The 22,547-nt window shown below is 34.3% G+C and overlaps 2 protein-coding genes across 4 annotated transcripts; one reads left to right on the forward strand and one right to left on the reverse strand.

Annotated features, from left to right (window-relative positions):
- Positions 1–603: 603 nt before the first annotated feature.
- Positions 604–9,571, forward strand: LOC142625728 (uncharacterized). 2 transcript variants are annotated; one of them, XM_075799431.1, is made up of 12 exons: positions 604–715; positions 1,579–1,935; positions 2,819–2,973; positions 3,716–3,804; positions 4,032–4,581; positions 5,151–5,312; positions 6,159–6,316; positions 6,445–6,524; positions 7,983–8,094; positions 8,642–8,716; positions 8,798–8,963; positions 9,243–9,571. In XM_075799431.1, the coding sequence occupies exons 2-11, from the start codon at positions 1,583–1,585 to the stop codon at positions 8,942–8,944; spliced, it is 1,881 nt and encodes a 626-aa protein (XP_075655546.1). In that variant the 5' UTR covers positions 604–715; positions 1,579–1,582; the 3' UTR covers positions 8,945–8,963; positions 9,243–9,571. The 2 variants fall into 2 exon arrangements, with proteins under 2 accessions (XP_075655546.1, XP_075655547.1); XM_075799432.1 differs by having other exon boundaries at positions 617–715; positions 9,184–9,571.
- Positions 9,572–10,984: 1,413 nt separating this feature from the next.
- On the reverse strand, positions 10,985–12,251 carry LOC142625744 (uncharacterized). 2 transcript variants are annotated; one of them, XM_075799454.1, is made up of 3 exons: positions 12,102–12,251; positions 11,902–11,986; positions 10,985–11,796 (listed from the first exon to the last, which is right to left on the reverse strand). In XM_075799454.1, exons 1-3 carry the CDS (start codon positions 12,117–12,119, stop codon positions 11,093–11,095), a joined length of 807 nt encoding a protein of 268 aa, XP_075655569.1. In that variant the 5' UTR covers positions 12,120–12,251; the 3' UTR covers positions 10,985–11,092. The 2 variants fall into 2 exon arrangements, with proteins under 2 accessions (XP_075655569.1, XP_075655570.1); XM_075799455.1 differs by lacking the exon at positions 12,102–12,251 and having other exon boundaries at positions 11,902–11,992.
- Positions 12,252–22,547: the final 10,296 nt, after the last annotated feature.

Genomic DNA, 22,547 nt, shown 5'->3' on the forward strand with positions numbered 1-22,547 from the left:
ATTATTATGAAGGTTGTATAGAAAATTTGATATTATAAAAAACTATGGTTGGCAAAATTTACTTTTAGCCCCTCGCATATTTTTTTAGATCAACGTTAAATAACACAAAAAAAAAAAAAAGAAAAAACAGAAAAAGAAAGGGTAGACTGAGAATCTGGAGAATGGACTTGCTTCGAGGAGTTCATGATAAGCGAATCAAACACACTAGAGAATCAAATCAGAAAACATTGGCTTTTTTCTCATCACCTTTACTCATCAAAACCAATTGGTTTAGACTTCAGAGTCAAGAGTTAAGAGCCAAAACCCAACATATATAAAAACTAAGGCTGTGTTTAAGGATTTTGAGCAATAATTTTTAATTTTTAAATAATATTTTATGTATTTAAAAAAAAATATAAATATTATTAGAATAACGTTACCAAATACCTCAAATTTTGTAGAAAGACGTGAAAATGAAAAAGTGGACGAAATTATGATAACACCGATACTAAACAGGCCTAGACTCTCTTCCAAGGACAGGCCTTTCCTTCAGCTAAAGCCCACACCAATAAGACCCAAGCCCACAGCCACACAACACAACTCAAAAACTTCTTCATCCTCTGTGTCTCAGCGCCTTCCGCAACACACACGCCCTAACCAAACCGCCACCCACTCTCTCTCTCTCTCTCTCTCTCTCTCTCTCTCTCATATTTAGAGGTGGACTTCAACTTTTCAGGTAAGCTGAATTTATAATACCAAGTAACTGTCAATAAGTTTTCACTTTTTTTTTTGGGGGGGGGGGGAGAGGGGTTTATAAATTGTTTGTTTGGTTTAATTCAATTGCAGCTGTTTTTAGAGATACCCATTTCGATTTTCCTCACCTATATGCGATTATAGAACACACCCATGTTTCAAAATTCAACCTTGTAACAACCTCTTTATTTTATTTTCTAAGCTTGTCAATAATCTACTCTGTGCATATGAGGGCTATTGGGTTTTAAGAGGGTTTAAGCTTTGAAAATGGTTCTAGCGTGAGTCAACATAGGAAGTTCATATTTGATAAGTGTAGTGTGTGACTGTATGTTTACTGTATAAGCAGAGGATTGCCCCTCTATCAGTTAACAATGTAATTGAAGTTGTTGTCTTTTTGGTTTATGCTTTACTTTGAATTAAGATATCTGTTCATCGATGTTTTGGTTTCGTTTTCTTATACTTTGTCTCCCATGTTTGAAAATTGAACCCCGCCTTCCCCAAGAGAGAAAAAAATTGAGTGCAATCTTTTGTTCTTTTTGTTAACCTGAAGCTCACAGCTTTGATGTATTTCAATAATGTTACTAAATTTTCTATTTTGTACTGTTTTTATTTATTTGGCCTAATTCTGTTTACTAAAAAAAAAAAAGCAACCAAAAGGGTGTGGAATGGACCAAGGAATTATCTGCATTAAATCTTCAAAGTACTTCTTATAGTATAATTTTTTAATTGTGTTCTTAGTTTAATTTGTTATCAGTTTCCAATTTTTGGGAGCATTTTTATGGATTTTGATGGAATTAAATTTACTTAATTAACTTGATACTTATTAAAAAAAAAATTGTGTTTCAGGATTATGGGCTCAACAAATATCAGGGATCTGTTGACATCATTTAGTCCTTCTTTGGATTTCTTTGCTATAAGCTCTGGAGATGGTCGAATTAAGATTTGGGACACTTTGAAGGGACAGATCCAGACTGAATTTGCGGATATCACATCAACTGATGAGGCAAGTATATTTACCATAGGGCAGAAAAGAGGGCACCTCTCAGTTGATTATACATGCATGAAGTGGTTATCTTTGGACAAAAAGAGAAAAAGGAAGCTTGGGTGCTCATTGTTAGTCTTAGGAACAGGTAGCGGTGATGTTTTAGCACTTGATGTCTCTGCTGGTCAATTGAAATGGAGGGTTAGTGACTGCCATCCTGGGTGAGTTTATTGTTTTGTAAATAGTTGCGTTATGGTCTTGTAAATATTTACATCAGTTTGCAGTACTGCTGTCCCAGTGAATTTTTTGATTGGAGTAGCTACATGTATCTAGAGAGCATAAACATGTATAGGGCATTGTCATTTGTAAATAGGATTTGAAGCTTCAATTTGATGAGTACCTTCTTTGATTTCATTAGTCATTGTTGACATTACTTGTAATCAATGTGTCGTATGCTGAGATGATTAATTGTATTGATATCAGTGTGAAAAGGGGTGTTGTAGCTATCTAAATCATAGTTAGGTAAAATGATTTCATATACTAGTGCTTGTGTTATATGTCCTGCCTAAACTGCATCATAAGCTATAGCTATTTCTGATGTACTCAGACAGGGTTGTTGACAACAGTACTCTATGGACATAACTAGAAAAGACAAGCTGGATATCCTATGTTTTGGAACATGCTCTTGATATTTTTGGTTCTTTAATAACCCCAAGGGATATCACAATCAGTTGGGAACCATGCCTCATGAAGATTGAATCTCTCCTTCCTCCTTCCCTTAGGGCCAAAACGTATTAAAATAAATTGTGGTGCTTTTAGTAGGGTCTAGACTCTGAAGTCTCTTGATAGACGAGATCAGAACTCAAGCAGATCAGTCTGCAAGAAACATGATGTTGACTATGAATAATCAGATTCTTACCTTGAAAGACTGGGTATCTCATAGGAGCACTAGGAAAACATCTTGAATATGTGCTAGGAACTATTTTATCTGTTGTGGCAATAACCATATTAATGCACAAACTAATGATGTGTTTGTATATTTGTAATATTGAAATCTATAGCTGGGTGACCTAATCCAGTTCTCTCTATTTCTCTGTGGTGCAGGGGTGTCAGTGCCATTTCATCCTCTACATGTGGTTCATGTGTTTACACTGCGGGTGCTGATGGTATGATATGCGAAATTGATTCTCTGTCAGGAAACTTGTTGCAGAAGTTCAGAGCTTCTACGAAGGCAATATCTTGTATTTCTGTTTCGTCAGGTAAATGTCCTTTCATCATTTTTGGTATTCTTGCCTCATAGTGGTAGTGAATGAACATATTGTTCTGCAGAACAGTGATGTTGGTTTTCTAGATAAGTTAATTATCTTTCAGAAGACTTCAATCTGAAATGATGTGGTTCTGTGGTCAAGAAGATACTAGATATTTAGATTGAGCAATTATATCTCAATTTTTACTTCTTTGCTGTGGTGATTATTACTTGATAAAAACCAAATGCCATAAGTCCCCAGAAGAAATAAAAAGGATTTTGTTACTTGGTTCTCTCACAATAGTAGCATGAGTTCCAATGGAAAAATTTCTAGAGATGACTGGTGATTTTTACTATCAAATATAGATAGTTAGGGATGATATTATCAAGAGGATTCAGTCGGGTTTTTTCAATCATGAAGCATTAATTACCATTACTTAAAAAATTATAGTTGTTTGGCCACTTTTTTTATTTTAATTTCAAAGTTTACATGCACCTGATGGGTCTTGATCCAGAAGTACATCCTCCAGGTATGTTCTTATGAGAGGGGGAGAAGCTGTTTGATCAATAGCTCATTCCCTTCTGATTCAGCTACATTTAGATGGGATCACATGTATAATGTCAAACATCTAATAACAATCGACTTTGCATGTGGTTAGTTAGAAGACCTTCCACAAGTCAAAGTAGAAATGAATGATTTTTATACTTATTAATTTGCTGATAGTGCCACCTTGGATGTTACTCCTCCATGTCAGATGGGAAGATATTAGCAACTGCAGCTGCGCAGTTGAAGATTTTTGGCTGTTCCGATCACAAAAAGATACAGAAGTTTTCTGGGCATCCTGTGAGTTTTATGCAGTTCCACGTTCTTTTTGTATCAATGCCATTTTTCATCTTTCTCTATACATGAGCGAATATTTAGTCTACTTCATGTTGTAAACTACATGTTTTTCTCCATGAAGTAGTCTCTTTTCAAAAAAATTATTCTTACCTATCCAAAAAAAAAGAGTCTATCTGGCTATCTTTGACTTTCTGTTCTTAGTGAAATAATAGTGTCTTAACTATTAATAGGGAGCTGTTCGATGTATGATTTTTACTGAAGATGGGAAGTACATCCTCTCTTCTGCTGTTGGCGAAAGATATATAGCACTATGGAGGATAGGTGGTGGCAAAAGCCAGTCAGCAAGCTGTGTTCTTGCAATGGAGCACCCTGCTATCTTCCTTGATTGTAGGTGCATTGAAAGTGGGGAAGTAGATGATGCAGGCCTATATGTTTTGGCTATTTCAGAAATTGGTGTTTGTTATCTCTGGTTTGCTCAGAATATTGAGGAATTACGCAATACCAAGCCCACAAAAGTCTCATTATCTTTTGAGGATGTTCCCTCCATAAAGCACAAGGGTGCATTACCTACTATATTTGCTGCAAAATTACAAGGCATTTCCAAGCATATGTCTGGGCAGGTGTTTGTTGCATCTGGGTTGTTAGTTAAGCCATCATTTCAGAAAATTTTAGTGCATTCTGGCACAGATGTGAAGTTAAATAACTCCTATGATGGGGTTCTTCTACCAAGGAGTCAATCTCGTGTCAAATCTAAGAAAGGACTGGATTTACAATATGGAGGTAAGACTTCACAATGAAGAATCATTTGCTCCCTGCTCATTCCATTTGGTGTCTAATATTATGGGATTATGATGCATTCAACACCCCTTCCCCCCTCTTCAAAAAAATAAAAAAAAAAGAAAAAAAAGAAAAAGAAAAGGAGAGAGAGAGTAACATGCACTAGAAAGCTTTCAAAAGTTATGAAAAGCCATATTTTGTTGATGAATGTTCTGAAACCTCCTTTTTAAAATTTAGCATGCATACTTATGTGGTGGAAACGTGTGTTGGGAAAAGAAAAATTAATTTAAAATATATAATGGATAAAGTAGGTCTTTGGAGTGATATTTTCCTTGCTTTGATATCTCCAGTTGGAAAGTACTCTTATCTGACACTTTTTCGGTGGTCTCTTATCTTTTATTTTTCCATAATTACATGTGAAGGGCATTTTCCCAATCCTCATAAGTTTAATAGCACATCTGCTTGAGTTAGATGCTTATGATCCCTTTATTGGTATATTTTAATTACAATTCTTCATAGTTGCATTCTTGATCTTGTATTTGTCTCTAATTACCTGTTTGATGGTTAAACAGTTACTGCATTAGACCGTGCAAATGCGGAGGATGCCTTACTTCCAATTCCCAAGATTCTTGATTCTCAAGAAAAAAAGAGAACGCATAAAAAATTGAGTATTGACGCTGATGAGGTAATGGCTGATTTGGGTGACAACAAGAGTCAAGCTGAGTTGAGAAATGGTATGCCTACTGCTCTTCTGGGAATCTTGCAGTATTTTATACTTGCCTTGTACAAGTGCTCTTATACGGTTTTATATGAAATTGTATTTTGGTAATTGTATACATTGGGCAGAAACATTAATTTCACAACTTTGTGAGGGTTACTTGCTCTTCTAATTCTCTCAATATGGTATACCTTGAGTCTAGTTGGAATATAGAAATTGGTTTATGAATAATATACTCTGGTTAAAATATATACTCCAAAGTATCTATGTGCAGCAAAATGCTCGCACCTTAAAGATTAAGTGGAGGAAAGGAGTTATGCTGACAATAGGGGAAACTTGCAATATTATGATGGTTCTCCTTCACTGGCTGGGGTGGTTGGTCAGAGTTTAAATGCCTTCCCCCACCTTCTCCCCTCTGTTTACCAGGGTCTTCATTAGAGTTGGAAACTTGGAAATTTATATATTCTTCACAGATAACAATGTAAAACATGATGGCAAGCTTTGTTTTAAAGCTGGATTTCCCTCTATGTTGGAACATAATCTACTGTATTTGTTGATAAAAGATTTACTATATTCACAGAATTAACTTCTGCCATTAGCCTTTGGCCAAGCGGCTCTCTTCTACTGTGTACTAATTTTATGGATTATTTTATATGTTTAGTCACATCACATTGACTTTTACTTCCAGAAAAATGACTATGCTTATTACATAAGAAAATACTATTGTCTTTCTCATATCTTCTCTGGCCTTTGGTCATAACATGCTTGTGCTTATCAACTTATCCTGTTTGAAGAGTAAACACCATGGAAGGTTTTTAAATGGTGTTCCTCCTTGTTTCTATATGTCTGCTGGTCTGTGCAGATGACATGGTAGAAGTTGACACTGAAGCACTTTGCCTGGAGGACCGGCTGAGATCACTGGGGCTACTGAGCAATGCAGATGATCTTACATCAGACTTTACAAATACTTCAGTAACATTCAAGGGTATTGAACTTGAAGCTGATATGCCACAAAGGAAGGTTTGTTTGATTTCTATTTTTATTTGTTTGGTTTATGGTTGGGAACTCTAATCTACTCCCCCCCCCTCCCAAAAAAAAAAGAAAAAGAGAAAAGCATCAGGCCGTTTGACTATATATTCCTGTATCAGATAAAGGAAGCTGTTTTATCTATGGTATCTAGCGATGCATACACACTATTGCAAGTCCTGGTGGCCAAGTGGCAATCGAGGTTCGTTCTTGATCCTCTAATATTGCATTAGTTACCAGTTTTTCACACACAATATAGTTGTGTTGGAGGAATGAAACTGTTATTTGATTTCATATATACAATTGTAAGCTTAAAAACTAAACACGATAAGAAGTTGAAATCTATGATGCACGGACACGGACACGGACACGGACACGACACGGACACTGATACGGCGATACGGCAATTTTTGAAAAACAAGGACACGACACGGCATGGACACGGCAATTAAATAATTAATTAAATTTTATATTTAGGCATATTTTTAGTCATAAAATACGTTTATGTCTAGAATTTAAATTATCTAAGAACTACAAATAAGTAAACTAACACTCAAAGTAGTACAATAATACACATAAAATGTTTAAAGTACAAACCAAAAGTTTAAATAAGCTACATTCAAAAGCTATCATATTCATTTTCAATTTATACTTTCAGTATTTATTTTAGTAAAATCATCTATAATATTTAAGTTTAACTTTAATAAATTAATAAAACTATAGAAATAACAATATTATATTATAACAATTAACAACATTATATTTGGCACATAATGACAATAATAACATTACATTATATCCCACTCTCACAAAGTGACAGTGATAGTGGGATTTAAAAAAAAAAAAAAAGAAGCAAAAGCACGTTGTGCTTATAAATAGTCACTTATAATAAGTGACTATTTATAACTGATCCGTTCACCCAATGACCCAAACGTCACCGGCCAAATATCTAAAAGAAAAGAAAAGAAAAAAAAAAACAACAACAACAGAGAGAGAGACGGGACGTTAATGGAGGTCGGGGACCTGATGTCCACGCCGAGAGAGAGAGAGAGATCGGGAGGGACTGGGCACGGCGGCGACGTCTATGGAGCTCGCCGATCGGCCCGATCTAGCTCCGGCGATGGACAGAGGGCAACGGCAGCGGCAGCGGCAGCGAGCAGAGGTCAGAGGGAGGGTGGGTGGGTTGAGAAGTGAGAAATTGAGAATCTGAGATGTGGGTTTCGGTCTGACTTGAGAATCTGTGATTTTCTTCTCTTTTTTCTTTTTTTTTTCCACTGCTGCCGTGTCGGCGCCGCGTCAGAGCCGCGTCGGCGCCGCGTCGGAGCCGTGTCGGTGCCGTGTCGGAGAAGCGAAAAAAAAAAAAAAAGAGACACTGCTTGGACACCGGAGTCCGGCGAATCGTACCGGTTCCGGTGTCCGATACGTGTCGGACACCGACACGATGCCAAAAATGGCGTGTCGGTGCAACCCACTTTGAATAGTCTATATCAAGGCTCAAGCTTCAGGCAACTGTGGAGGCTGTTTTATTTTTTGTATGCTTGAGGGTTTTATTTACTGTCATTGATATCTAAATATTATTTATGATAAAGAGCTTAGAATCTAAACTTGTACGGTAGTTATAAACTCTAAATGACTGGAAAATTTTGGTTGTCTTGAACAGGACATGCAGTGGAAAGTATGTTCTGCCATGGATATATCATATTTTGGTGAATCATGGTCATCATGTCATGTCTCAGGAGCCTGCATCCCAGATGCTTAACTCCTTATGCAAGGTGAAATTTTTTGAATTTTTTTACCTTATTGTTCTTAGTTATATTTTACATTATAAATTTGAAAACTTGGAGCAGTCATTGCCTCTAATAGCAACATTTCTCTTTGTACTTATATTATAGGTAATTATATAACTAGATGTATAGAAGTTGTAAAAGTTGAAATTGATGAAATATTTATTAAATGGGAGGATTTTTTTATTTTTTTTGATAAGTGAAGGGGAGGACTGTAAAGTGTCAAAAAGGCCAAAACAATAAGCTTTTACCCCCCTGCAATTAAAATTTGATGTAAGGAGCCTAGGTGGCCTGCTTAGTAGCAGAGGCATTCAGCAAATGGGAAATTTTGTATGCCATGAGATTCATAAATTTTCCATTTTTTGGCTTCCCTGAATGGGAATGAATATGTGAATGTGAGTTCAAAGTTTATAGGTAACCGTGCTCTCTGGATCAGACTATCCGTGGTTTGTGCAGTCTATTATGAAAGACATTAAATATCTTTCAAGAAAAAGCCCAGATAGGACAAACTTAACTCAAATTTTTCTTCTTTCAGATTACCAAATGCAGAGGTGCTGCAATCCAATCTTTATTGCAATTATCTGGTCGTTTGCAACTTGTGATGGCACAGGTTTTTACTTTACATTCTCTTATGAGTGCAGAATTAGCTTGTGAATTTGTTTGTACTTAACTGTTCATGTTCTTTTAACAGATTGACAAGGCATCACAAAACAAAATTCAAATTTTGGCACATGATAACAAAATTGATGAAAGTGAAGATGAGGATGAAGATGTCGATGAAATTCTCTTTGGAGAAGAAGATGATGAATCTGAGTTAAGCAGTGATGAAAATAACTAGGTGGAATCTACCATAAGAGGTAAATATTTTTGTAAGCACAATAAGCTTTTTCTTTATGAGTTACTTGTTCTAAAAGTTTATATATTTAGTTGGTAAGCATGGTTGGATGAGAAGATCATGTGAACCTCCTTCTATATTGTGTGGTTTGATTGACATTTATCTGGTTAAGGCATTTAGAGTTTGACTTTAAGGTTTCTATTAATGTTTGGAGTAAATATTTTATATTCTAATGCTGGTAGGATGAACAAAATCTATGGTGAGAAACTTTTTCATCCTGTGGGATCTGCCTTTCTAGCAGTTTCAAGAGAATCAAAACAGAAGGCTTAGCATGGTGCAGGGTGTACTTCAATTTGCACTGGGCTGTTTACTGACGTTGCTGCAATATAAATCTGGTACCGACAACTTCAACCTTTCTTTGGTCAGTGCTGTGTCTTGCACTGTCTTTTGCCTACAATTTTGTTGCAATCCAGTTTTCCTCCTCTCTCATGGGAACTAAATTAGGTTTTGTTCAGACATGTCAATTAATTCTTCCTCTTTTTGTTCTTTATTATTTTTTGCCTGTAATTTGGCACGGTTTTGTAAGCATATATTTATTATAGTTTATGAAGGGCTAAGCAATTTTGTAAAGAACATGTGCTTCTTATGCTTTTCCCCTTTATTCTGTAGCTGCCTTTTTCTTTTTTAATGTATCAAGTGCATCTATGAAAGCCAATAAATTAGGATTGCAGTACGGGAACTTCTTGAAGAGTTAAAGATCAGCGTTAGACGTGTCAGATTTTGACACTTTACGTTATTTTCTACAAAAGTTCAATTAATGGTTGTTTTATTTCATCTAATTTTTCTTGACGCTAGTATATAAATTAATGCTGTCTCCGTTAGTGCCAACTTTATAATTTTATCGCTTCCCATGTCTGATTCTAGAATCTGTACTAGTATTTATCCGTTGTTGGAATGAACATTCTATTATTTGAGTTAGGGGAATGCTAATTTTAGCTAATCAGTATCTGCATCATGTACTTGTGGGACACTTAAATCTAGAACTTTTTTTTCCCGTCAATTTGACATGGACAATTTCCTTTTTTGAATCTTCATTTGTGGGGTTCACAGGAGCCCATGGATGTTGATTGAAGGAAACTAGCTGCCTGCATGGGGTTTACTGTAGTTAATTAGTTGCATACTTGTACCATTATGGTCTAGATGATGCAAACCCTTGGTGTATAATGTGCATGAACATAAAATCATATAAGGAGATAAATGAGCTATAACACCTTGATTCTAGTTCTTTTGTTGCTAAGGGAATTATAGGAATGTTCATGTAGATCAGAAGCATTGTGATGGTGATTGGAATATTTGAGATGACAGGGAACTGTAAGAATTGTTGCAGACCTGCAGTTGTTTAGATCAATATTAGTTCTAAATTTAGCCATGTCCATACGAGATAGATGGGGATTTCTGCATTTTAGGCCCTTGTGATGGTTTTTCTGCCCTCCTGCATCATGTATCTTGTAGGTTTGGACATTGTTGTGATTATAAATGCCATAGCAGTTGCATTCACTTCTTTGTTAAGTTGAGATTGGAAAGAATGGTTCAGAAGTTTAAAGTAAGACTTCTTTATATTCCATGCAATGGGTTACTGATATTGTTAGGACCTGTTTCCAGCATCCGATCTGATGTTATTCACTGGCAGAGTTGATTTTGTATATATAGTTGATTGCTTGAAGAGAAACTCAGCTTGGGGTTTTTTATTTTTTTGGGTAAGGTCATTAGAAATCATATTGATACATAATTTTTCATGTGCAAAATTTTTTCAGAGATAATAGAAACTACAGAAAATAATAGTGATTTTTCAAAAATGGAAGGCTGCGAAGTATACTTCTAAAAGATGATAGCTTTACCAGATTCGTTGAAAATTAACGATTATCAGGCAGTATGTACAAACCTTCTCATAAGGGGAATCCAGGAATAATGCTTCCTGCACTCACAAGCTTAGAATCTCATTCTTTCCTAACATTCTCACATGCTTATTAGAAAATATTACTGTTCCACCAAATTTAATTATTTTACTAATAATTCCCATTAACTTTCTTGCCAAAGTCTCTCTTGGAGGCGAGAGAAAGAGCCTCCCTTTCATACAGGCCTTTATGTCTTTTACATTATCCTACAAGCATTTGGATTTTCATCGCTAAACATTGATGTGATATTTCCATTGCCATTATTGCTGCTGTGATAGTCCTCACTGTAGTCCATCCTACTGTAATGTAATTGTCGTGGTGGTGACCAGACATACTCATATTCAGTGACATAAGGTGATGGCTTGTATGTGTTGTAGCTGTGTGTGACATAGACGGGTGGTGGTGGTGGTTCTTGTGGCAATCCTTGGCCATTATGGTACTTCTGCCAATGGCCACCATAACTGTGATCATAACCATATCGGTAGCCATAGTCAGGTTGATGGTGGTGTATGACATGAACCTGTCCTACATCTTTTAGTACTGAAGGGTTCTGTGCTGGCTGGCCCGTGTTACTTTCTGGAGCCATGGGGGGTGGTGGTGGTGGTGGTGGTGCAGTGTCTGGCTGTGGATTTTCAGGTGGCGGTGGTGGCTCTTTTGGTGGTTCTGATGGTCCGGATGTTGGAGCATCTGGTGGGGGAGGCTTTGCTGTATCAGGGGGTGGACCAGCGCCTTCAGGTGCTTGTTCTGTTGGTGGAGCAGGTGGCTCTGTCGGTTCAGTGTGTGAACATATGGTGGCAATTTTCCTTGTCTTCTTAATTGCTTTGACAATCTTTTCTGGATCTGCCCACCCTATTATTGTCAGTTTTTGTTGAGGGAAGTCGATATAGAGATCATATATACCTGTGGAGCATAAGAATTAACTCAACATGTGCCATATAGTTTCATTGGAAATTTGGAAGAACAAAAAAAAAAAAAATTAAGCACTGTTCAATATCAATTGCTTACCATTAATGCCATTTAGTGCTTTCTTAATCTTCTGTACACACCCGTTACAGTCCATCCGGACCTGTATCTCTGTGACCCGAGGTTTCTGCATTTGACAAAAAAACTTGATTGATTAGAATAAGTGCCTTGTGATGTATGAAAAATGAAGATAACCCTTTATATAAAATGATATAGGTGGTTTGGAGGTATTAATATTATACCTCTAACTCGGGAACCATGAGGCAATGGAAAGGGAAGAGAGAAATCCAGAGGAGCGAGCTTTGTATTGTATGGAATGGAGATAGTCCTGAGTGAATGAAGAATCAGTAGGTTGGCATTTATTTGTACAGAGGGCAGGAATACTTGAAAGGTTAATAAAGGTGTGGGACATGCAAGGAATCTTTTTTTGTGAGAGATGGGAGAGTTAAGCAAAAAGAGAAGGGTATTGCATGGTTAGCCTCAATAAGTCATTGTCAAATCTTAAAGGGGGCATAGAGAGTGGGTTTAAGAAAGGGGTCGGTGTTTTATAAGGACCTTGGAATGAGCCAAAGCCTAAGGGAATTTGCTTTATGATGGATGGCACATCTATAATTGTGGGACGTCTGTGAGGGAGGCTAGGATATCCAAAACCGACCATGTAAATTTTTTTAAAGAAAGATAGAAAAATTTAAAGTGAGAGCAGATGATAGATCTTTGTATATATGGTTCATTGGTCAACAAAATCATGGCAGCTTTTTAAGCTCTCAAGGATATCCACTATCAAGGAATCCTTTATTCACAAGAAACCATTCTAAATAAAAATGGCAAAAAAAGTACTTCTATATTTCTAATGTTACTTTTAATAGGTTGGAAGGCACAAACCTTCTTTCATTTTTGTCATAAAGGTTGATGGAGATTGGAGAACAAATTCCCTCACTGGCATTATGAAGTGAACGACTCTCCAATCTTTGGTTTTTATTTTTTTATTTTTTTATTTTATGAATCAATCTTTGTTTTTTACTGATAAACTGTGGATTGCTTTTATTTGAGATTGAGATACAAACGCTATTCAGCCAACATTAATTGTTATTTACCATTGATTATCTGTAACTAGAAGGTTGCCCGCGCGTTGCGCGGATAATGCTGTAAACTTTTATGTAAAATGGTTTTAGAAATTTTTGTACATATATTATAGCATAAATAATAGATATTTTCATTGCTAAAATCACCTACAATTATAGTAGAAACTTCAGAGTATGTAGGCATATTTTGTTGCCTACCATCAGTTGATCATAAACCAATTAATTGCAAGGATACATTATGCATAATTGCGTATCAAACTCCTTGAACCTATCCCTTGTCATACGAAATGTCTAACTAAGGCATTGATCTTATGAAGCATCTTCAATAATATTTTAATTATAGTAGTGCTAAGGTTGCATAGTGATTTATGTCTAGGCAAAGCAACAAACACACACTGATATTGTTAAGGCTCTCGTGGACATCCATACATGATACTTGACCAATAAATAAATAAAGCAAGCAACTTCAATGATAATTGAGCTAGACATGATTCAGCATATTTAACAAATTTTTAACAAAGGTGTATCAGTATAATATATTTAACAATTTTTTTAATACCATTTTGAGTTAATATAGATTATAAGCTAACCTTCAAATAATGGAGACACCACATAATTTTTTTGCCCACTTAGTTCTTAATTTGTACCTTTGCGGTTCTCATTGTTTCTTTCTTTGTTCCTATTTTTAACAATTGAGTTTTTGTTATTTAGTAGGACATAGAATATGTGTAGATTGTGTTGATTATTTTAAAACTTTGCTTCCAACTAATACTTAACCTCTCAATAGGTAAAAGACAATTATTCACCTAAAAATAATAACAACTTTCCAACCCGTAGTTAAGTTAATTTGTTTCATTGTCAATTATATAGGCTGCTACATCATACAATCAAATAAAAATTATAAATTTTCTTCAAGCATTTTATCAAACACTATAGATTCAAAATAAAATATATAATTATTCCTGGGCTCTTAGCACTTCAAATCCCACAAAAGTTTTGGCTCCATTGGCGTTTTGAATGTGATCCAATCCATATAGATACATGGGTATGTGCTCCAACTACATGTGGCATGGAGGACCTTGATTTGTTGATTAAGCTTCTTCCTCATTGTTGATCTTTCTACCTGCCTAACAAAACCGGATTATATACTCAACTTATCTTTGCCTTAGGGTCTAAATAGTACCCAATTCAACTAATTTTCTTAATCACATCCTCATGTAACATATTTAAATCACTCACCAAAAGCCAAATTATAAATTATAAAAATGGTGTGGCTCAGTAAAAATCTTGACCGCAAATAGTTCAAATGAAAAGAAACAAACTACCATCTAGTTTGATTATCAAAAACCCATTACCTCTTAGCTACTAATGTAGAGTTTTAGTATTTCATACCTCTTAGATACTAAATAAGGGTATGATAAATTAGGGGCCGGTGGCTTTTTCTTCTTGGGTTTAGTGACTTTAGTCTCCAACCAAAATAGGTAAAGTTGAAGCTTCAATCTCCTCAAGTCAATCTTCTCTCAAACATTGCAAAACACAAACTCGGTACCTCAAATAATTTTTTTTTTAAATGAAAGAAATAAACAAAGAGTGAGAGTCGAGAATATTTATTGATTTATTTATAGACACTGAGAAAGGAGTTTTTGTCCATGAACTCGTAGTGGAATTGTTGATCCATTAATAGAAGGAAGATCCATCAATTGATAAAAGAAATAGGTACATTAGTGTGTGTTTAAATTGAAAGGGGAAGTGAAATAGTTTTTATTTATTTATTTATTTTCTAAAAGAACTGAAGATTTAAGGGAGAGAATAACTGAATAAAAAAATTTAAGATGGGTTGATCTTAACGGAAATATATTAAAATTTAACAGTGCAAAGCTTGGTCTCACTTTGCCAAGTGCTTATCCGTAATGTGCATTTAAATTTGAACATTTAAATTGGTAGATTTTGTTATATACCTTTCTAAAAAATTCATGCTTATAGTACTGTTGGAATAAATAACAGTCACACTAATAAAAATAAAAATGGAAAGAATTGACTTGTAATTAATATATATATATATATATATATTCTTAAATGTTTTGAATTATTCTAATATCACTCACACATACACAATCAAAATGTTGCAAAATGGGCATCACTTAAGATAAATTTCATAGCTACAAAATTCTCCTGTCTTGTTTTTTTATTTTGTTTTGGTGTAGTGACAAAATTGTCAAGTTAAGCAAACCATAAAAACTATAGAAAAGAAATCAAAACCAAAATAGTGTTTATTTGAAGCAATTTACAACGTTACTTCTAGCACAAACCATATTTATTGCGTATTGCTACAATTTACAATATGAGCACATAAAAAATAGTTTGCTACTCCTCGCATTAATCGTTGCCTATAGCAAAACACTCAACTATTTTATCAAACAATTTGCGTACATATAAATAAAAGGAAATTGCGTCCAAACCAAAATTACAAAGTAAAATTAAAGATATCAAAGTAATAAAGTAATAATTTAAAAGACTAACAGAGAAAGGGTTGTTTTAGAGATTATATACCCACCTTTTAGAGGAAGAATGACCTTACGATTCAATTTGGGATCTAAAGGATAGCTCCAAGAAGAAGATATAATGGTTTAAGCAAATTGGCATCAATGGAGCTAGAAAGGGTAGAGGTATCTAATGGGATTTGGGTTATTGTCCAAAGAATTATTACATTGATTTATTTTTCTCAGTGTCCAGCAAGCTTTGAGGGCTACAGATAATATATATATATATATATATATATATATATATTGATTTAAAAAGAAATATATTAGTGTGCTTCAAATTTAAAGGGGAACTGAAGAGTTAAGAAAGAGAAAGAGGTGAATTTGATTTTGCTAAACAATGAGTAATGTGCATCTTTTCAATTTCTAAAAGGATGTTGGAATTTATTTTTCAAGTGAAGGTGATTTGGGAATGTTAAATGCAATAATTGGTCTAATAGAGCTCAAATAGAGCGCCACATGGCAGGACCTCATGCTCTTCCGCATGAGGTCTCTGCTTTTATATATATATTGATAGTGCTAACAAAAAGATTGGCTTGATTGTATGAGTTTGACAGCTGAATATATTCTTGTGCTAAAATTTGGACTCCTGTCTTTGTTTTTGTGTAACCTCAAGTGGCACCATGGATTTGGTTTTGAGTTTGAAATCATTAAGTAGAAGAGTATTTTGTTGAGTAATTTGTTAGGGCCTTTCTGTATTTATAGTATTTTTATATGGACTTTTAGATCTACTTATGAATTTATAATTAATGGTATTTTGGCGCAGCGGGAATGTGATCATCTCTATTTATTTTTTTGGAGAATTGATCCTCACCATTTTGAGAGTCTATTTCATTGTGAAAATGATAGTTTTTAGTGTCATGTCATTTAAAACGATAAAATATAAATGATATGACACTGGATACATCTTTAGATTTATAATGTTTTATTTCAACCATAAAATCAATCCATTTTAAATGGAGAGGATCTTAATATGGTATCGTATTGTTGTACCTAATTTTATTGCATATTGGAGAAGTTATGCCTAAACAAGTCAAACCCATTTTAGTGATTATTGTAAACAATTATAATGTGCACTAGTGCGTATCACACCCTCCTAAGATAAATCTTACTTGTAAGTCCTGTATATAGAACCTATCCTTATTTATGAGGGAAGAAGAATAATGCAACGGGTCTATAGAACACTTTCTCTAATCACATCATAAGTAGGAGATTCCTTCATACAACTTGATGCCCATGAGTTTTGATGCTAGCCCAGTTTTTTTTTTTTTGACATTTTGATTTGAACATAGTGCATGAGCTTGATGCAAGTGATAGACTGTGAGGCCTGACCACGTGGTGCCTGCCAGATGTCTGCTAGACATTGCAGTACCAAGTCAATTGTTATACTTTCATTTAGATTAGTGGCTAGTTTTTTTAAATTCTAAGCACCTGATTGACCAAAAAGCTATTTGCCAACAAGAGTACATGTTTAAATTGTATTCAGTTTGGCTTTTGAGCAGCTCAAAAGTTGGGTATTGTTTGATATCGCTTGCAGTTCAAAGATTCAATCCAAACTGGCTTGAGCTTGGCTTTTTGAGAGGTACCTCAATTAATATGTTCTATTAGTGGTCCTACTTTATAGATTTTCTTTTTCTTCTTCTTTCTTGTTTGTTTGTTTGTTTGTTTGTTTTTTTTTTTTTTGGGGGGGGGGGGGGGAACTGGGGGCCATACATATTAGTTAAACAATGATGCCACCAAGGTTAGATGAAAAGTTCTGCAGTGACACAGAAGGTTGAGACTCAGATTTTAGTTCTATGCCATGGGAGATTTTGTTAGAATATAATTGTGAAAAATATTGATTACATTTTTTTTTACCTGTAATAGTCTCATTCTTTTTGGCTTTTAGGCTTTAATGTTAGGGGTAGGTAAGCTTTAATTTGAAAGAGAATGAGTTTTTTTTGTGTGGATGAATGAATTTATGTCATTTCTACAAGAATAAGAGAAACAAATGTACAATCAGATTTCACTACAAACAAAAAAAAACGAATAGCATTGATGCTGCAGATGTCTAGCTTTAAGGCCAAACCAAACAAATGTACACACAGATCCCACTACAAACAGAATACAAAGCAGCACTTATGCTGCTGGCCTAATGTACGAAATAGGACATTTCGTTTTTTCATCTAATAGTGAATGTGCAATCAGTATCACATCAATTAAAATTCTGAATGACATAGCACAACATATGTCTTTGGATTTGTAAATTTGTTTTATACTATAAAATTTACTCTTTTCATTTCAAATGAAAAATGGGGATGATCCTTATCCAATTTTTTGCAACATTTTAGGCCCGTTAAAAGACACTGGTCTAAGTGCATTAGAAGAAGTTTGCCTTCCCTTCGAAATAAAAATGATCGTTTGTAACGTTACCCTCATGTATGTGACATTTATTTGCTCGCATGAACCCTATATGCATGTAAAAATGATGTATACATAGAGTATTTATATCTAGTCTAGTTTTGAACTCGAATTTTGTTAAAGAATGTTATATTTATAAAACTAGAACTATAGCTGATCCGTATGGTATTAGAATCTAGTTTGCTTTCCTTCTAAATCTAGGTTTTGGCTACACAAATGAAAACTCTTCAAGTACTGTTGTCACCAATCATATGACATCATACTTTTCCGTGATAATTTCTTGTGGTATTGGGAAAGGAATATTTGCTATTTATGACAACTACGTTTGCTTGGTGATTAGCCAAAGTGATAAACTCTCTTTTATCTCAGAGTCAAAAGAATATTATAGCCAAGTGGGAAAAAAAAAAATCACCTCCTATCCTATGTTGAGGCGGGTTTCTGGTCTTCATGTGTAAGCATTTTCCTATTGACCAATCTGATAGGATAGAGAGCTCTATGATTGAAGCAGAAATTTAGATGGGTTGGAACAGGTGTGCTTTATAAATATGGTCCATTTGTAAAGAGTAAAGAAAACTGACTGGCTTTCAATTTTGTTGGATGGACGTTGATTATGGGGAATATATACAGGCTGGCTATGCAATTGTCATCCTTGTTTTGTTATGGACATAAGGCATCTCAAGAAAAACACAGTGAAAATGAAAGCAAGCACTCTCTGAGTATTTCAATATAACATTTGACTTGTACCTAGCTATTCCATGAGTTTTAACCAAGATAAATGCTGATGAACAACTTATTAATGATGGTCTGCCTTCTAAGTTATGGTATGACGCATTCTAGACCTCCTTCACTGACAGAGAAATCGAATATATGGTGCCCATGGTCCATCACTTCTGTGTGATCCTTAACTTGGCCAAATTCTTTAGCAACTAGACCATTCTATGTCAAGGAACAAGTAATAAGTATCTTGTTAGCATGGTTAGCCTTTGTTCATGACTAAGACATAATAATCAAATTTTGAATAGGATTCATTATGTTGAGGGCAAAAAGTTCTTGACAGTGTCAACATCTTCATCACCTTCAAAGATGTGATTGCTCAACATGACCTCAGTCAGGAGCATAGCCACAAGATTATGTGGGTTGCAAGAGAATTAAATCTTCTGTAGTTCTTAGCTAGGGAACTTTATCCATATTTACTAAAATTCTATCTATTCATTTTGAAATGAGTTGATTGGATTTTGCTACATTGTTAATAATTTAAATTGATTTAATATTTATTTAAAAGTTGACAACGTATTAAAATCCAACTCACACATCTATATAATATCTAAAAGCGAAAGTGTAGCATTTATTGTTACTACGCTCTTATTGAGCCCATTTGTTAGGATTAGTGCCCTTAAATCCTATTGTATGATGCTATGTATGTTATTATTTATGACATTATGTATGACTTAATGTTGTATTTAATAAAGTTGTTTTATTATTATCTAAAAATAATGGTAACATGAATATTGGAATATTATCATATAGTCCATGAGATGCATAGTATGTGATTTATGTGAAAAGTTACAGAAGATATAAATCACAAATTCTTTGTAAACTCAGAAGTTTAGTTTGCAGTCGGTGATGAAATTGGGCATTTTATCTGCGAAGACTATAACATATCAACTAAGATGATTTGTCTTAATCATGGAAATAGAGATTTCTAGTTGATATGTTGACATGTTTTAAGAGTTAAAACATATTGAACTAGACCAGTGTGAGATTTATTATTCTCCTAATGACTGTCAAATGAATAATAAACTCACGATTTATATTTGCATGAAATCTTAATCCTGAGAGAATAATGAACTTGATCATGAAGTGTAGGTTGTTTTGATATATCAGGAGTGAGATCTAGAGTTACGGTCAAAATCTCAGTATGTTAGGCAACCACATTTAATGTTGATAGAACATATATTCTCAAGATGGAATTCATAGTTTTTTAACGGAAATACAAAATATTCCCTTGAGATAAGTTTAATGGGTTTGTTATTCAGAATGTTAGGCTTAACTACTTTAGTAAATAGTTACTAAAGTATATATTTATGAAATTGGATTTCATAAATATATTATGAATAACTTAAAAAATTAAACCGGGTACTCAAGGATAAGATGTAGTAATCTACAAAGTGGCAGTCTACATTCATGACTTTGTGTTACTACGAATATTTTATAAAGGAGTTGTATGTACAATAAAGTCTTGGGATATAATTTATAGATAAGACCTAGAGTGCAACTATATTTATGTAGTGGTATTAAATATAATTAATGGTAACTTTGGACTTGTCAAGAGTTGACAAAAAAGCCTAAGGCCCATTGGAGCTAGTGTCTTATTGGTCCCTTTTGGTTCCACTCCAAGCCACACACTTAAGCCCAATTGGAAAGGCCCAAAAGACTAGCTCAATTAGATAATCGGTTAGACATAAAGGGAGAAATATACAGAATTTTCAGAAGAGAATTTTGTAAGAACACTATTGCAAAGTGATGCAAAAAAAAAAAATGTTAAACACTTTGACATTTTTTTTTTCCTTTGGAACTGATTGAGAGACTACATATTTTGGGCGTTAGTGGAATTGGAGTGAAGATTGAAAGTCTTCCTAAGTGATTTTGATCTTCGTTTTTTTTTTTTTGAAATTCACCGCTCCAAGGTACACTCTCTTGTTCTTAAATTTTGAAACTTATATAGTACATGTTAACTTTTATGAATGAAGTAGATCCGTTTGTTTTTCGCTGCGCACATGCATTTTTCCATCAAATGGTATCAGATCGATTTTCATTTTGTATCTGTTTAACATGTTTATAGTTTTGGAATTATAGACAATAGTTTCATGTTGTTAGAAATTTGTTTTCTGCATGATTGTTGAAATTATTGTTTGATAAAAACTGATTTTGATGTTATGATGTTGTTTAATTTTTAGTTTTAGTATGTTAAACTGAACTTTAAGGCTATAACATCAATGTAATTCAGTTTTGATATCAATTTATGTTCATTATGATCGTATGTTGGTTGTTTTGTACATGAAAACGTAGAAAAACTATCTTAGAAAAATTCTGGAGAATTCAAAATTCGTGACGCTCGATTAAGCGAGGATCTGTCGAGCATCTATTGAGCTGACAGAAGATCTCTCGATCGATCGAGGATCTGTCAAGAATCGATCAAGCTTTGTAGAACTTATTCTCGATCGATCGAGAATCTGTCGAGGATCGATTGAGGACTGTGGATTCAAAATTTTTCCTAAGTGTTTTTACATATATAAAGAGCAAGGCAATGTGTAATTAGTTTATGTATGTTTTAAATTTAAAAACCTTTATCTTAAAACATCTAGTGAGAGAGAGATACAAGAGTTGGATCTCATGGCCTCTATTGTTAGTTTATAGTAGTGTGAAATATATACTTTGTCTTTGCCTTGAGCTTAGCATTCCATGCGGAGAGTATTTATTTCATGGTCCTACAAGATTGAATTTCTTGGTTTATAGTGGTTTGATCAAACGCCTTGTCTTAGCTTCAAGCTTTGCATTCCATGCAGAGGGTGTTTGTATCATGGTACTACAAAATAAGCTTGTTAAAGGAATGAAATGTGGCTATACATGATTCTAGACAATGGTATACACTAGACTAAGTATTATAGTATCATTTATGCTGAGTTTTTACTAATATTACTAAGAGGCTAAATGTAAAACGGCATATTATTAGTGTTTGGTAAGAGTTATCATGATAGCATTAATAATGAGAATAGTTCTCAATCAATTATAGTATTTAATGTTCATTCTATGCTGAGGAATATTGAATATGAGATTGGGTTGTCGTTGCATATATTATGTTATGGTTTTATTAAGGTTCCATACTATATGTTTATATGCTAAATTGATAATTTCCAGTTTACTTATTATATTCATGTTTATTATTTTCAGATTTGAACATGACATCATTTAGCTCACTTGTTTCTATTCTTAATAAAAAAAAAACTGACTGGATCCAATTGTGTTGACTGGAAAAAAAATTTGGACATTGTTTTAACAGCTGAAGAGCACAAATATGTGCTTACTCAACCATGTCTTACTTTCCCTTCATTAGATGCTCCTCTTGAGGAAAAACAACGATATGATCGTTGGCAGAAATCTAATGAAATGACCAAGTGCTATATTCTAGCATCCATCTCAAATGTTCTACAGCATCAAATGTAGGATGTAAAACTTGTTCTGGACATTATGCATAGTTTGAAGGAGATGTTTGGTGAGCAAGGCCGTTCAGCAAGTCAAGAAACCATGAGGCAAATTTATAATACCAAAATGGCTGAAGGTACTTTAGTGAGAGAGCATTGTCTTATAATGATCTCTAATCTGAATACATTAGAGGTTTTAGGTACTGACATTGATGGAGAATCCCAAGTGGATATGATACTCCAGTCACTACTGGAATTATTCAAGGAATTCAGACTCAATTACAATATGAACAAAAATATTTATTCTTTGTTTGAATTAATGAATGAGTTAGTGGCGGCGGAAGACATCCTTGGTACTTCTAGTGTTGAAGCCAATGTTGGTGAAGCTTTTACTTTTTAACCTAAGTCGAAAGGCAATGGTAAGAAGAAGAAGAAGAAGAAGGACTTCACTAAGCAAGAGGGTA

The sequence above is a fragment of the Castanea sativa genome, chromosome 2 (genome assembly GCF_040712315.1).
Source record: "Castanea sativa cultivar Marrone di Chiusa Pesio chromosome 2, ASM4071231v1".
In the NCBI taxonomy this organism is placed as follows: Eukaryota; Viridiplantae; Streptophyta; class Magnoliopsida; order Fagales; family Fagaceae; genus Castanea; species Castanea sativa.